The sequence below is a fragment of the Camelina sativa genome, chromosome 3, assembly GCF_030686135.1.
Source record: "Camelina sativa cultivar CO46 ecotype springtype chromosome 3, ASM3068613v1".
NCBI lineage: Eukaryota > Viridiplantae > Streptophyta > Magnoliopsida > Brassicales > Brassicaceae > Camelina > Camelina sativa.
The window spans coordinates 30,906,020-30,920,659 of record NC_141882.1 but is presented as its reverse complement, the minus strand read 5'-3'; the positions used below and the strand labels follow the sequence as shown (position 1 = coordinate 30,920,659).

The window sequence follows — 14,640 nt, the reverse complement described above, 5'->3', positions numbered from 1 at the left end:
GTTGGTCGTCAAGATCTCTTATTTGTTCAACTAACTTGAATTAAAATTTATATCCAAATATCAAAACAAACACTAAGTAGATAAAAAAAAAAACTTCAAAGTAATAATACTCAATTATTGGTAAAACTGTATTAGTATATAATTGTTAGTCTTGTAATTTGGAGGTATATGGTACGTAGTAGTAACTTGTAATATTTGGTTTTCTTGTATATTGCTTCCTCAAAATATGAAGCTATTTTATATGAACAATTCAGTGTTTATCAATCGCTAGTAAAAGAAACTAAGATCGAGAGATATGTGGGGTTTTGCTTTGAGTGTTGTTATAGCTTCACTGGTCGTCAAGATCAGTCTCTGGCTCTACAGATGGGCTAACCCTTACTGCTCCGGCAAGCTACCCCCGGGTTCAATGGGGTTTCCGGTGATAGGAGAAACCGTTGAGTTCTTCAAACCTTACAGTTTCACCGAAGTCCCTCCATTTGTCAAGAAAAGAATGTCAAAGTTGGGTTTTTTTTTTTATGACATCTGCAAGTTTCAAGATTTTGTTTCATTTCTCTTCTTTCTTCTTTACTGTCTCTCTCTCTCTCTCCCTCACTGGTTTGTACTTCAGGTACAGTGGTGGTTCGTTGTTCCGGACTAATATCCTCGGCTCTAAAACGATTGTTTCTACAGACCCGGAAGTGAATTTTGAGATTCTCAAACAAGACAACATGTGTTTTGTCATGAGTTATCCAGAAGCTCTTGTTACAATCTTTGGGAAAGATAACTTGTTCTTCAAACAAGGCAAGGACTTCCACAGGTACATGAGACAGATTGCTCTGCAGCTTCTCGGTCATGAGTGTTTGAAGCAAAGATTTATACAAAAAATAGACCAAGCAACACGCGAGCATCTCAAAGCTATCTCCTTCCAAGGCGTCTTAGACGTCAAAGATACTGTTGGAAGAGTATAATAAACCCTAACTCCATCTAATTTTAAGCGATTCAATGTCTATCTTACCCACTTGTCTTTTTGTCTTTTTGTTGTATTGCAGTTGATATTGGAACAAATGGTCCAGTTGATCATAAGTGACATCAAACTTGAGACTAAGAGCAAACTTATCGAAAACTTTAGAGATTTCAGCTTTGATTTGGTTAGGTCCCCTTTTGATCTTTCTTTTTGGAACGCTCTTTACAATGGTCTTATGGTAAGATCTCTTGTCCATAACTTGTCAGCTGTAGAACTTGTCTGGTTATAACAGTTTAACACTCTGCATCCACCTTCCTATGTAAAGGCACGCAGAAATGTGATGAAGATGATAAAAAGAATGTGCAAAGAGAGGAGAGAAGAAGCAACATCGACTGATTTAAAATATGGAGACTTCATGGAGACAATGATAAATGAAGTGGAGAAAGAGGACGATACGGTGAACGAGGAAAGATCTGTAGAGCTAATATTAAGTTTACTGATTGCGTCTTATGAAACTACTTCTACTATGACTGCAATAACTGTGAAATTCATAGCTGAAAACCCCAAAGTGCTTATGGAGCTGAAGGTAATTCTTACTAAGAGAACTCTGTAGTGAACAAGTAGTTGAGAAGTTTGGATCTTTTTGTTCTTTATCATCATATGCTTAAAGCTTAACTACGTTGAACAGAGAGAGCATGAGACCATCCTCCAAAACAGAGTTGATAAAGAGTCTGGAGTTACTTGGAAAGAATACAAATCCATGATGAGCTTTACCCACATGGTAGCTTTCTGTTTACTTATATTACTTGCTTGTTATTTCATGTATACATACAATCCCAAACTTGCTGCGCATCCATCAGTAGTTAAGCCATTTAGTTGGTTGTCGCGATTGCAGGTTATCAATGAGTCTCTTCGTTTAGGAAGTTTGTCACCTGCTATGTTCAGAAAGGCTGTGAGTAATGTGGAGATCAAAGGCAAGTTAGATCCTCTCTTTTGCATCATGAACATTATTTCTACAAGTTTGTAACCAATGATCTTATTTAAAAAGCATGTTTTGGTTGCAGGGTATACAATACCAGCAGGATGGATTGTACTGGTTATTCCATCTCTTCTACATTATGACCCTCAAATATATGAACAACCATGCGATTTTAATCCATGGAGATGGGAGGGAAAAGAATTGCTTTCTGGCTCTAAAACGTTCATGGCCTTTGGAGGTGGTGCAAGGCTCTGTGCAGGAGCAGAGTTTGCTAGGCTTCAGATGGCTATATATCTTCACCACCTTGTCACAACGTATGACTTCTCTTTGATCGAGAAATCTGATATCATTCGAGCACCCTTACTTCGATTTTCCAAGCCGATACACATAAGTATCTCCAAAAATCTCTAAAATTATGTCTCATCACTGTTCAACTCTTTTTTTTAGTATTGTGTTGTGTGGATACATATCTCACTATTGGTAAAAAGAAGAAACTACTCTTCTCTCAGTTAGAAAAATTACAACAGTAATGTGCATCCTCCTCTGGCTCTTCCCCTTTTATCATTATTCTTTCTTCATATTTTCGGTTTCAGCAATTAGATGCTCCTCAAAGACGGCATTCTTGGCTTGGATATTACCATCAGAATCTTCCTCATTGCTCCATTTTCTTATGAACTTGGGGACCATGTTTTTTACATCTCTCGCCTCTGACACTTCATCCATATCATTAACTCGTTCGAACCGGACTGCGCTCACTTTTCTCGCATTCCCTGCTAGTATCTGTCCCAAAAGGTTGTTAGAGAATATAATAAGCGTTTTTGCAGAATGTGGTGCAAAGGGGAGTGCTATTATGTACCTCTAGTCTATAAACTTGGTGCTTTTCCTTCTGATCGTGACGCTCGTGTTTACCATCTTCCTGTTCATCATTCTCTTCCCAGTTCTCCTTTTCAAGAACTACCGTCACACTCTCACCTGTCTTTGGGATATACCCAAAGGCCTCACAAACAAAACCTGAGACTGTCTCATACTGATGGCCCTGCGAAAAGAGGAACAAAAGAATAGTTTATATTCTGTCAACAAGCAATCTTAAAGAATGGTTCTGCTTTCTAGAGGGATACACTAAAGACACGGCTTAAAGAGTAAATTACCTCTGGCATCTTTATGTTGAGTTCTTCAGATAACTGGTCAATCGAAGTATTGGCATCAACATCATAAATCCCCTCCGCTCTCATCACAATATAACCCGTTTTCTTCTGAATCTCCTCCTAATCAGCCCAAAACAATGGAAGTGAAAAACTAAGTGAAGAAGGTAGACCCAACCCTTGAAGAAGAGCAACAAGTTGAAACTAGGATGAACCTACCTTTGAATCGTTTTCATCAAATATTTCACCAACAATCTCTTCGACCACATCTTCGAGAGTTATTATCTGCATGGAGAGAAATTAGATAACCTTACAAGAGAGAGCAGGAGAGATAAATTAAGTAAAGAAGAGGACAACCAGCAACATACTCCAATGGTTCCACCGTATTCATTAAGAACAACTGCCATGTGAACCTTTCTTATTCTAAATTCTCTAAGAAGATTCCAAACTGACATTGAATCTGCACATCAAAGTTTATTACGAGTGAGCAAATAATGCCTAAGGTTTAGATATTAAACTAAAAGATTGAATGCATCGAAGATTACCAGGGACAAAGAAGGCAGGTTTATGTGCCATGTCCACCACAGTAGTACTTTCAAGCAATTTACCCTTCAAAACATACATAATCCATAAGTGCACAACTATGGTTTCCTCACTCGCCATCAATTAAAAGAAAACAAATATAAGAAACAGAGAAAAAGAAGCAGCCAGACCTTTGGAACATAATCTAGGAGATCCATAGCATATGCAATACCAACTATGTTGTCAATCCTCTGCTCAAAAACAGGCACCCTGTGATGAAAACCTTTGAGCACAACAAATAATCCTAAGAAGAAGAAAAAATGTTCATTAAAAAAGCTGTGAAAATATATAAAACCTTGAGTACTGATGGGTAACCCAAAATTCATGGAAATCAACTAGGCTGCCGCTGCCATCTATTGCAACTACATCAACAAGAGGAGTCATCACCTCTCGAACATGGGTATCCTTAATCTCTAACACATTTTCAATCATATCCTGAAACGTGTGTCATTTGAATTATTACAAGTCTAGGTAATTGGTAAATACTTATTGAACATCCATAACAAACTCATTACCTGTTCTTCCTCTTCTATTGCCCCACTTAATTCTGCACCACGTAGCATTAGTTTCAGTTCATCTTCAGTAACATATGGCTCACTAGCACAAAAAGAACAACATACTATAGGTAAGTTGTCTTAGCTCTCTCAGCAATGAAAGAGGCACAGTAATATATTTTGATATGGACAGACAACTCCAATCTGATGCATACCTCCGTCCTTTCAAACCAAGAATTTTCAGAATTCCCATCGAAAGATATGTCACAACTCTTCCAACAGGATATAATATCAAGGAAAGCCATGCCACTGGTCTGACCTAGATGCATAGTAAAACCAACATAAATCAGTTTATCATATGAGCATATTTTGTTTGTCAAGCCTTTTCTGATGATAACTAATTCAAACTTACCACAATCCTTGCAACCTCTTGAGCATTGTGAACCGCTACACTTTTTGGAGTTATTTCAGTCAGGAGTAATATGGCTACCTATAATCATTCAAGACTCAAAACTTGTATAGCAATCTCAGCCTAGAGTAATAAGTAAAACTTATATGTACCGTCATCAATCCAGTGGCTGCACTAACACCAGCTTCACCAAAAATAGCTGTTGCCGCTTCAGTGACCAAGGCAGTTGCCGCAATATTCACAACTCTAAATAACAACCGAAGAAGTTAAAGAAGAGACAACAAAAGAAATCAAGCAAACAAGATTCCAAGTAAGTAGCATTACGTAGTTCCAATAAGTATGGTTGTCAAGAATCTGGTAACATCACTGCGGAGCATCCTGAAAACGCCATTTTCAGGCTCTTTTTCAGCCAACTCGCGCACCTGAGACAAAACACATCACACCACCACATTTGAAGAAGCAGGCGATATCTATACATAGAGCAGTTTACTAAATCCAGGAGATGAATAATCTACCTTCCACGGCCAGAGAGTGGTGATGGATGTCTCAGCCATGGAGAAGAACGCTGAAAGACCGAGAAGCACAGCTAATATCAAACCTTGCTCCCTAAGAAGCTTAAGAACCAGAGAAGTTTTAGGCCAAGCATTCTTCAACAACAATTTGCTCTGACTAAGAGCCACATCCATCACATTTGTAGATGCTAATACTTTCCGACATCCATACAACAAAACTCCACACACCACCGCTCCTAGCACGATTCCTCGTTTCAGCAAAATCTTAATCGAATCGAGCTTTTCGCCGGAATCTGAATGTTTCTGACTAGTACCCACATGATCTTCAGCCGCACTCAACACAACAAACTGATTTCTATGGCTAAAGTCACATCTTTTCCGGAATCTAATAAAACTGGAACTAGAGGAACTAGACAAGACACAGAGCGGGGGCTGCTTGTTTCTCTGAACTGAAAAATTCGATCTTTGGAGACATAGTTGCGTGAGACTTGAGTTCCTCCTGGGGGCAATGAATGAACGACCTAGAACAGATAAATCAAGTTCCATATATATATATATATATTATTAGGATTAAATCCAAATCTCTCCGGCGATAAGAGTGTAAACCAAATTCTCCTCCTTTTTTTATAATTCTTTGAGTAACTTGATACACCCAAAAGAAAGATTTAGCTGTTGGTCGAAGCACCGATGAAATTGAGATTTTAAGATTATATGAGTCGGACTCTCGTGCCTGCGAAACCTTGCAGAGAAGAAGAAAAAGGCGGCGTCTTTTTCCGGGATCCGCCGAGCAGGTGAGAGAGAGAGTGATGGTTAAAATGACATAAACACCCTTATCTATATTATGCACGGTTAAGCCATACCAGACCGGTTCAATTTGTTTGGTGCCATAACCCGGTTTCTTCTTGTCAATAGCATTATGTGTTATGTGTGTGTGCGCTCCCAAAATATGTAAAAGATCACAGAATAAAGAAAAAGAAAAATATAGCATCTATTATAGACAAGCTTAAAGAAGAGTTCATCTGCCAAAAGCTGCACAACAATTATTGTTATTTATATAGCAGTAGCAATCTTTTTGCTGCTCCTTCCTTAGAATGATGATGAGTCTCTTTATTCTGTGGCATCGATCTGAAGTCATCTTCTTCTCAGTTGCAGCTTGCTCTGTTTCTAGTTCTAGGCGGATGGATCAACAACTTTTCTTGAATCTCATAGTGAATTTGTTTTCATCTCTTCCATTGTCCTTTCTTTTCTCAGCTCCTCTAGCTAAGCTAGTCAGCCACAACTTGCCCAAAAACAAGCAATATTTATAAACGTACCGTTTCATCTCAACAAAGATGGAGAAAAATTTCAAGTCTTAAACATCCATTGAAAGCCAAAATGAAATCATGCATAAGAAACAAAACAGAAACAATAGAACAACCTACTAAACGATTAATGGAAAGAAAAGAACCAGCATATATGTTTTTGAAACTAAAGAAATCATGTAGCAATAGAGAAAACCAAAAAAAAAAAAAAAAAAAAAAAGAAAACGAGAATAATGTTGTAGCACAGTAGCAGAGCGTTTTACTTTGACTTCTTCACAACTTTGTCCACAATTCTCGTGAGGGTCACTGACAACATAACCAGGCTCAACTTTTGGCGCGCTAGAAGAACCTCCAGTTTCTTCTTTGGCCGGTGCCTTGGTTTTCTTGGTCCTTGTTTTCTTTGTAGCCTTCACAGATTTGATAGCCTCATCAGCATCTTTTGCACTAATGTCCTTTGCACCAATCTCATTCGCTACGCAGAATCAGCAATTTACGAGTTAGTAAAAACGCCCCAATTACACATTATGAAGTAGAAAATGTTTATTCAGCCAAGAACTATATAATTACCTCTTGGATCTGCCAATAATACAAGAGCATTGGTAATCTTTTCTCCAGTCAAGTTCGTAACAGGTTTAGAGGCTGCAACATATTTCAGGCCTTCATCCTGAGCAACAAGAGATTGATCGATCTGATCTTTTGAGCTTTGCTTATCTCCAGCTGAGCTACTAGCCTCCAAATTACTTGCAGGACAAGCTAAAATTCCAGCAGTTAAAAATATAATTATTAGCGGTAATTGAAGCTTTAGGAAATGTTAATATAATGTACGCAAGTAACAATCTAGAAATGAAAAGAAGTAACTTCAACCATATGTAAACCATCAAACAAAATTTACTATTTTCTGTATATCGCTTCAGAAGAAGATCACCTTTAAGACTCTCATTCAAATCATACGTAACTCCTAACGTAGTTGCAACGACATTGGTTACCTCCTTTCCAAGGTCTACCGAACATACAAATAAATTAAAAAAATATTAAGGTAATTACTATTGTGAGCAGTTGGAGCTAACGAAGAGTCAGTGATGTACCCAAGTAACATATGAATATGAAAATCAGTGAACAAAAAATACAAACAACCAAAATACATCTACCTACATATTCCACTGCTTCAGAAAGAATATTACCTTTGGGATTCTCATGAACACCATCCATAGCTTCTGACGCCGGAGCAATGGCATTTGTTAAATCCTTTTCAAGGTCTACTGAAAATAAAATAAAAACATTACACATTAAGGGTATCTATCTAGAACAACTGATAAAAAAAGATCACAAATTAAACCATTGTTATAAACTAAATTGAGTTTCTATAGCTACTTTAAGAGTTTCCTCACAGTTTTGAGAACATTAAAGGTATATCAATCAACTAATACTCTCTAATAACATGTTCCAAAAATAGAAAGAAAAAAAACAGAGGTTACCTATGCCGATGGGCGCTTCAACCACTCCTTTGCCACTTGTAGCATCCCCAAGACTAGGTTTCTTTTGAGACTTTTTGTCACCAGCCGAAGTTTTGATTTTCCTCGTTTTGGTCTTTTCCTCAGCGACTTTGGTTATCAGATTCGGATCAGGGTTTGAACAAGGAGCAGTAATAGGCAGCATCTCGACATTCACCTCAACATCAACGAAAAGGTACCAGTTGTCGTTTCTGATGCCTTGGATAAGTTTGCTCAAAATAATCGAGTCAGACAAATGGTAGACTTGACCTCCCAAGTTAACCTACAATAAACAAAAACACGATCCTTCATTAATTGATGTTTTTGCTTAAACAAACAAAAAAAAACAAAAAAAAAAAAAGAAAGAAAGAAAGACGTGGGTAAGAACAATATATGATACCTTCAAGGCAGAGACAGTGATTTTCCCAAAACTTGGGAAGCATTGTTGGTGCTCCATGCTTATCTTTTCTGTGTAAAAGACACATGCATGCAATGAGTTTTTATTACAAAAACGAATTTACGAAAATGTCAAAAAAAGGAAAAGACAAGAAAAGAAAGAGGTCATAGAAAGATAGAAGAAGAAAACTGACCTTTGAAAACGGACACAGTATCATCTCTTTCCAGAAGAATACCAAAATGTGTATGTTTGTTCGTCGTAATAAAAACACAACTTGATGTTTCGTTAGCCATAGTGAAAGTTTGTGTGTTTAAAGTATTTTTTTTTTCTTTTGAAGAAGAAGAAAAGAAGAAGAAATGAGGCTCTCTGTCTGACTAGTCTCTATGGACGGACATTAATATAGGCAGAGAGTGAGTAGCTTCCTTTACTAGTAGAGAAATCTCAAAGGTCATTTCTCCTTCTTTTTTTTTGTCTTCTATTATTATTGGGAAATCCCAAAAGTCCCTATTTTTGGGAAAACGGAACGTCTCCGAATCTAATTTTCTAGTTTTTTAAATTTGAAGCAACCTTTATTAATTCATAATTGCGATTCCCTCTCATAGTCCCACTTTAGCATGACGCCGCCGATGTTAATAAATGCACAGGGCGACGAAACAGTAAACAAATTTATTAAACGACTGATGGGTGGGGGGGTTGGTTTTTACGTGGCCCATTAAACAATTGACTTAGGCCCAATTTACAAGCCAACAAGTCGACATTGATCCTCAAGAATTAACAAGATGATACTAACAACATCACAATTGCTATGAGATGGTGGAACTCTGTATTAGTTGGAATTTAATTGTATCATTCAATTTCTTCCTTATTTCTTAAATGGATGATGCACCTTTCGTACACGACAATATAACTTTTGTAAGATGAGATCATCATTCAAATGGTAAGATTAGTCTGACACTCTGACTTGATTCATCAGTTATACAAGAAAGAAAGAAAGAAAGAAAGAAAGACCAATTTATTACACTTGTTTTGTTTTTTTTATATCACATAATCAGACCATTCGGTTATATATGATGTCTGGTCCATCCTTAGACCAGGAGGGACCTTATCAAGTTTTCTCGGGTTCTCTTTTCCACCGATCAATCTCGCAGGGTTTCCAACCGCCGTCGTACGCGGCGGCACATCCTTAACCACCACCGAACCCGATCCAATCTTAGCTCCCTCTCCGATCTTAATATTCCCCAGTATACAAGTCCCTGCTCCGATCAACACTCCGTCGCCTATCTTCGGATGCCGATCACCGCTCTGTTTCCCCGTTCCACCCAACGTCACGCCGTGTAGAATCGAAACGTTGTCTCCAACCACCGCCGTCTCGCCGATCACCACCCCCGTCGCGTGGTCTAACAAAATCCCTTTTCCTATCTCGGCTCCGGGATGAACATCGACGGCGAAAGCTTCCGATACTCTGTTCTGGATCAGTAAAGCTACGATTTTTCTCTTCTGTTTCCAGAGCTGATGAGCTATACGATGAGCTTGACAAGCGAGGAAGCCTTTGAAACCCAAGAAGCAATGAACGTAGCTAATACAAGCCGGGTCTCTTTCTTTAACCGCTATCAGATCTCGCTTCGTCGACTCGATGATCTCGGGCCTCTCTTCTAAAACGCTGATGAACAGCTCGAAGAGTGTGTTGCTTTGGAGGTTTGAATTGCTAAGCTTTACGGAGAGGATGTGAGCTAAAGCAGAAGCTAATGATCGATGAGATGTGATCGAAGCGTAGTAGTAGTCTGACAAAATGGGTTCTTGCTCGACATCGGACATGGCTTCTTCAAGCATCTTGATCCAGACGTCGTCTTCTTCGGTTTGGGTGTGGTGGATCTTCCGGTTTAGAGAGTAACCGGGTCGGAAGAAATTCTTGGTACAATAGAACCGGCAATCGTCTTCTTGGGTCTTTCCGGTTCGGCATGTGTCGATGCACGTTGCCATGTGTTTGTGAATTTGGAAGAAGAAGGAATGTTGAGTTTAAGGAAGAGAAGATGAGAGAATGGTTTGAGAGACGTGAAGAAGATAAACATATATATATACAGAGATATGGCCATATCTGACTCAAAACATAGCACTCTCTAATTTTTATAAATTCTTTAATTATATCTCCTCTAGTTATGTTTACAATTTTGTTTTTATCTGTGCATGATTACCACATATGACTAACTTACACAAGGCTCGTCAAGTCATCCACATGTTTTTTGTGCTACCTACTTTTTGCATAACAGTATCATCATCAACCTCTTAAATGATTTTTCGAATGTCATCTATAACTAATTTGTAAATACAGTGATAGGTGTAAAAAAAATACAAAAATGTTAAATTATAAGCTCATTAATGCAAAAATAAGATAAAATAAATTTAAATCTGTTTGTTATCTAAATTTGCTATAATAAGGAGGTTACGTTTGTAACTAAATTCAACTAAATCAAGAAAGGTGACGTTTGTAATGACGTATGACTAAAAGTTGCGTGAATCTATGTCCTTTGACTCCTTACATTACATTCTCAAGGTTGTCGGAATCTAATCACATTTTACACTCTAATAATCTAATGTATTTAGTACCTGATTAATTTGATTTATCATTGTATCTTATAACTATTGTTGACTTTTACTTGTAGCACTTTGACTTTTATATCACACACAACTACACAAGAGGACCAAAGAGTTTACTATTAGTCTATTACTCTATATGACACTCCGTTGCTATATTCTTTCCCCGCAAGGAAAGCCACAAAATGAAACGACTATTGTTATGGTTAATTAAATTTGTGTAGTTTCTTAACCTATACGACGATCAAATTATTCAATTGGGCAACGTAAATGTACGTTTCTGCCTCTAAATATTGGGCCTTTTGGGCCTTCGTCTACATATGTAAAATCCATTTTGTTCATTATGTTAATACCTAGGTGTGAGACAGATTCGTCCGCCGCTTCTTCTTTGTATAAAGGACTTTGTCCTCTGTTTAATAAAAACCAGAAACCTTTTCTACGAACTTCAAAGGTTTTGTCATGGTATCAGAGCCAATAATCTAGATACAACGATTAATTGGTTAACAATCTATCAAATTCCGCTTCTATTCTATATCAAATCTCTGTTTTTTTTTTCTTCTCTTCTTTTTGACCTCATCTTCCTCAAACATCTTTCGTTGAAGCTTTCTTAATGTCAGAAGACAATTCAACCAAAATCGACGGAGGCTCTGTCGCCTCTAAGAAATCTGTTGCTCGTGTTGAACACGTTCGACGAACAATATCACCTTATGATCTTACTTCTGGTGATAATCCTGGTACTCTAATTTCACAACCTCTACTACGTGGGCCAAATTACGACGAGTGGTCTGCAAATGTTCGGTTGGCTCTTCAAGCTCGAAAGAAATTCGGGTTTGTTGATGGTTCTATTCCATGTCCTGATGAAGATTCAGAAGACTATGAAGATTGGTGTGCTAATAACGCACTTGTCATCTCTTGGATAAAGCTCACTATTGCGGAATCACTCCGATCCTCACTTTCGCATAGTGATAACTCGCATGATCTTTGGTTACACATTCAAAAACGTTTTTCGGTGAAAAATGGACAAAGGGTGCAACGACTTAAATTAGAACTTGCAAACTGTCGTCAAAAAGGACTTGCGATTGAGGCATACTATGGTCAATTGACAAAGCTATGGAGTAGCTTGTCTGATTATCGAAGAGCTAAAACTGCAACTGAAATTCAGCAAGAACGTGAGGAAGATAAATTGCATCAATTTCTCATGGGATTGGATGAATCTGTGTATGGAGCTGTGAAATCAAATTTACTCTCTCGTGATCCACTTCCTACACTGGATGAAGCATATAACGTGTAGAATCTAACTGTGAAATCCACTTACTCAAGATGAAGAATCTAAATTGGCTTCACGGACTAATGATGAACGCATCGAAGGATTGAGTTTTGTTGTTCAAGCATCATCACTACATCGAGGTGCTTCGGATAACAAAGGTAACAATTCGATTGTGTGTTCACATTGTGGGAAATTGGGTCACTTGGCTGAGAATTGTTTTCGACGTATTGGTTATCCACCTTGGTTTGGTGAGAAAAATCGAAATAAGTTTGGCTCACCTTACAACCGTGGACCGTCTGAACAACATGGAACTGGACGCGGTATACTCACTACTCCTAGCAATGGCGTCAAACCCCGTCCACCTGACTCTGCTCGTGTGAACCATGTGTCTTCTGGCGATAACTTGCCTCTTGTCTCTGTTCCTTCTGTTGCACACGCACTCCTCACTGATTCTGATCGAGTGGGAATAAGTGGTTTAAGTGACACTGAATGGACAGCTCTGAAGAAAATGCTTAATGATCGAAAGCAGACTTCTCGTGATCGTCTTTCAGGTACGTATTTTCTTGAATCTTGGATCATTGACACAGGAGCTTCTAATCATATGACGGGAAGCATTGATTTTTTACACGACATTTCTGACATGGCACCAATCCTAATCAAGCTTCCAGATGGTCGTTATACAACTTCACATAAAAAGTGAAAAGTGAAATTGGGTTCAGTGCTTAGTCTTAGTGATGTCTACTTTGTTGATGAGCTACAGTGTCATCTTATTTATGTGTCACAATTAACCAGAGACAGTGGTTGTATCTTCCAGATTACTGATAGACTTTGTGTTATTCAGGACCGCATCACTAAAATGCTGATTGGTAGTGGTGAACAAAAGAATGGACTCTATTTCTTTAGAGGAGTGGAAGTAGCTGCAGCAATGCAAGGAACCAGTTCATTACCTATGGAGCTTTGGCATTGTAGGTTGGGTCATCCCTCTTCTAAGGCACTAGAGTTGTTGCAGTTTTCTGATTCTAGTACTAGTGATTTTGATTCCAAGACATGTGATATTTGTATCCGTGCCAAACAAACAAGAGATTCTTTTCCTTTAACCAATAATAAGACAAGTTCAGTTTTTGAGATGATTCATTGTGATATTTGGGGGCCATATAGAACTACAGCTATTTGCGGATCTCGTTATTTTTTGACAATTGTTGACGATTTTTCTAGAGCTGTTTGGATCTATCTACTCTCGTCTAAACAAGCTGCTCCACAACATCTTAAAGATTTTATTGCTCTCATTGAACGACAGTTTTCTTGTCAAGTTAAAACAATTCGAAGTGACAATGGATCCGAATTCATTTGTTTAACTAAGTTCTTCTCGGAAAAAGGGATTGTTCATGAGACTTCATGTGTTGGTACTCCTCAACAAAATGGCCGCGTAGAGCGTAAGCATCGTCACATTCTCAATGTTGCGCGCGCTTTTCGTTTTCAAGCTCATCTTCCAACTGAATTTTGGGGTTATTGTGCACTAGCAGCAGCTTATTTAATCAATCGAACGCCTACCAAACTTCTCCAGGGAAAAACTCCGTTTGAGTTGGTGTATAACCGATCACCTCCATTGAATCATCTCCGTGTTTTTGGTTGTCTTTGCTATGTTCACAATCAGAAAACTGGTGGTGATAAGTTTGTCTCTCGCAGTAATCCATCTATATTTTTGGGTTATCCTTTTGCTAAGAAAGGTTGGAGAGTCTATAACATTGAAACAGGTGTTGTTTCTGTTTCACGAGATGTCATTTTTTGTGAAATGATGTTCCCATTTTCTGCAACACAACACACGTCTTCCTCTTATTCATCTCCATCTGTTCAGCCTCGTTTGGTAGATGGAGAGCATGATTTCTTTGATCTGGAATTACCTACGTCATCAACATCACGTCTCGACGTTGCAGATTCAACACCACAAAATGACTCTGTTTCGCCTTTGCCACTTGACAGTCCTTGTTTTGTCCCTGTTCTCACTCCGACATCTACTCCAAACTTATATTCTTCAAAGTTGTTATCCACTTCGTCTCCTCCTGCTCCGAAAAACTTGATGTTACACTATGATTCTCCGAGTCCATCATCCTCTCCGCAAAATTTGGCTTCTTCTTCTGAAATGTCATCACCACTTCTTGCACCAGCTCCTCCACAAAAACTTGGTGTTGGTTGTCGACTGAAACGACCACCTGTTAAGCTTGCAGATTACGTTACAACAATTCTTCATCAGCCTTTTCCATCTGTTACTCCATATCCATTGGATAATTATCTCTCCAACTCTCAATTTTCTCAAGCTCATCAAGCGTATATCTTGGCAATTACTTCAGCAGTGGAGCCTAAGTATTTCAAAGATGCTGTTGAAATTGATGTATGGTGTGATTCTATGACTGATGAAATTGTTTCTCTAGAGGATCTTGGCACTTGGACTGTTGAAGATCTTCCTCCTGGAAAGAAAGCTCTAGGTTGTAAGTGGGTATATCGCATTAAGTTTAAATCTGATGGTACGATTGA

General features: G+C 38.3%; 4 protein-coding genes and 1 pseudogene across 7 annotated transcripts in view; 2 read left to right on the top strand and 3 right to left on the bottom strand.

Moving 5' to 3' along the window:
- LOC104778406 (protein neprosin) overlaps positions 1-14,640 on the top strand; it is a 648,080-nt gene that overhangs the window by 285,849 nt on the left and 347,591 nt on the right. The window lies entirely within an intron of this gene.
- LOC104778465 (cytochrome P450 708A2-like) lies at positions 167-2,440 on the top strand. The gene is made up of 7 exons (XM_087508977.1): positions 167-498; positions 608-941; positions 1,029-1,181; positions 1,269-1,529; positions 1,632-1,724; positions 1,839-1,917; positions 2,008-2,440. Exons 1-7 carry the CDS (start codon positions 296-298, stop codon positions 2,331-2,333), a joined length of 1,449 nt encoding a protein of 482 aa, XP_087365103.1. The 5' UTR covers positions 167-295; the 3' UTR covers positions 2,334-2,440.
- On the bottom strand, positions 2,315-5,994 carry LOC104778467 (DUF21 domain-containing protein At1g55930, chloroplastic). Of its 3 annotated transcripts, none has more exons than XR_015595533.1 (14): positions 5,065-5,869; positions 4,874-4,971; positions 4,702-4,795; positions 4,553-4,630; positions 4,356-4,459; positions 4,162-4,243; positions 3,942-4,081; positions 3,778-3,856; positions 3,610-3,673; positions 3,422-3,524; positions 3,284-3,349; positions 3,071-3,187; positions 2,779-2,958; positions 2,315-2,702 (listed from the first exon to the last, which is right to left on the bottom strand). XR_015595533.1 is itself a non-coding variant. In XM_010502922.2 (14 exons), the coding sequence occupies exons 1-14, from the start codon at positions 5,605-5,607 to the stop codon at positions 2,487-2,489; spliced, it is 1,953 nt and encodes a 650-aa protein (XP_010501224.2). In that variant the 5' UTR covers positions 5,608-5,994; the 3' UTR covers positions 2,315-2,486. The 3 variants fall into 3 exon arrangements, 2 of the variants coding, with proteins under 2 accessions (XP_010501224.2, XP_087365091.1); XM_010502922.2 differs by having other exon boundaries at positions 3,433-3,524; positions 5,065-5,994; XM_087508965.1 differs by having other exon boundaries at positions 3,433-3,524; positions 4,553-4,626; positions 5,065-5,826.
- LOC147947921 (uncharacterized) lies at positions 6,245-8,542 on the bottom strand. The gene is made up of 8 exons (XM_087496760.1): positions 8,443-8,542; positions 8,253-8,320; positions 7,838-8,135; positions 7,544-7,621; positions 7,288-7,362; positions 6,930-7,115; positions 6,626-6,834; positions 6,245-6,340 (listed from the first exon to the last, which is right to left on the bottom strand). The coding sequence occupies exons 1-8, from the start codon at positions 8,540-8,542 to the stop codon at positions 6,245-6,247; spliced, it is 1,110 nt and encodes a 369-aa protein (XP_087352886.1).
- On the bottom strand, positions 9,158-10,651 carry LOC104778464 (serine acetyltransferase 1, chloroplastic pseudogene; annotated as a pseudogene). Its single transcript, XR_015594637.1, has one exon. The product of XR_015594637.1 is annotated as a serine acetyltransferase 1, chloroplastic pseudogene (transcript).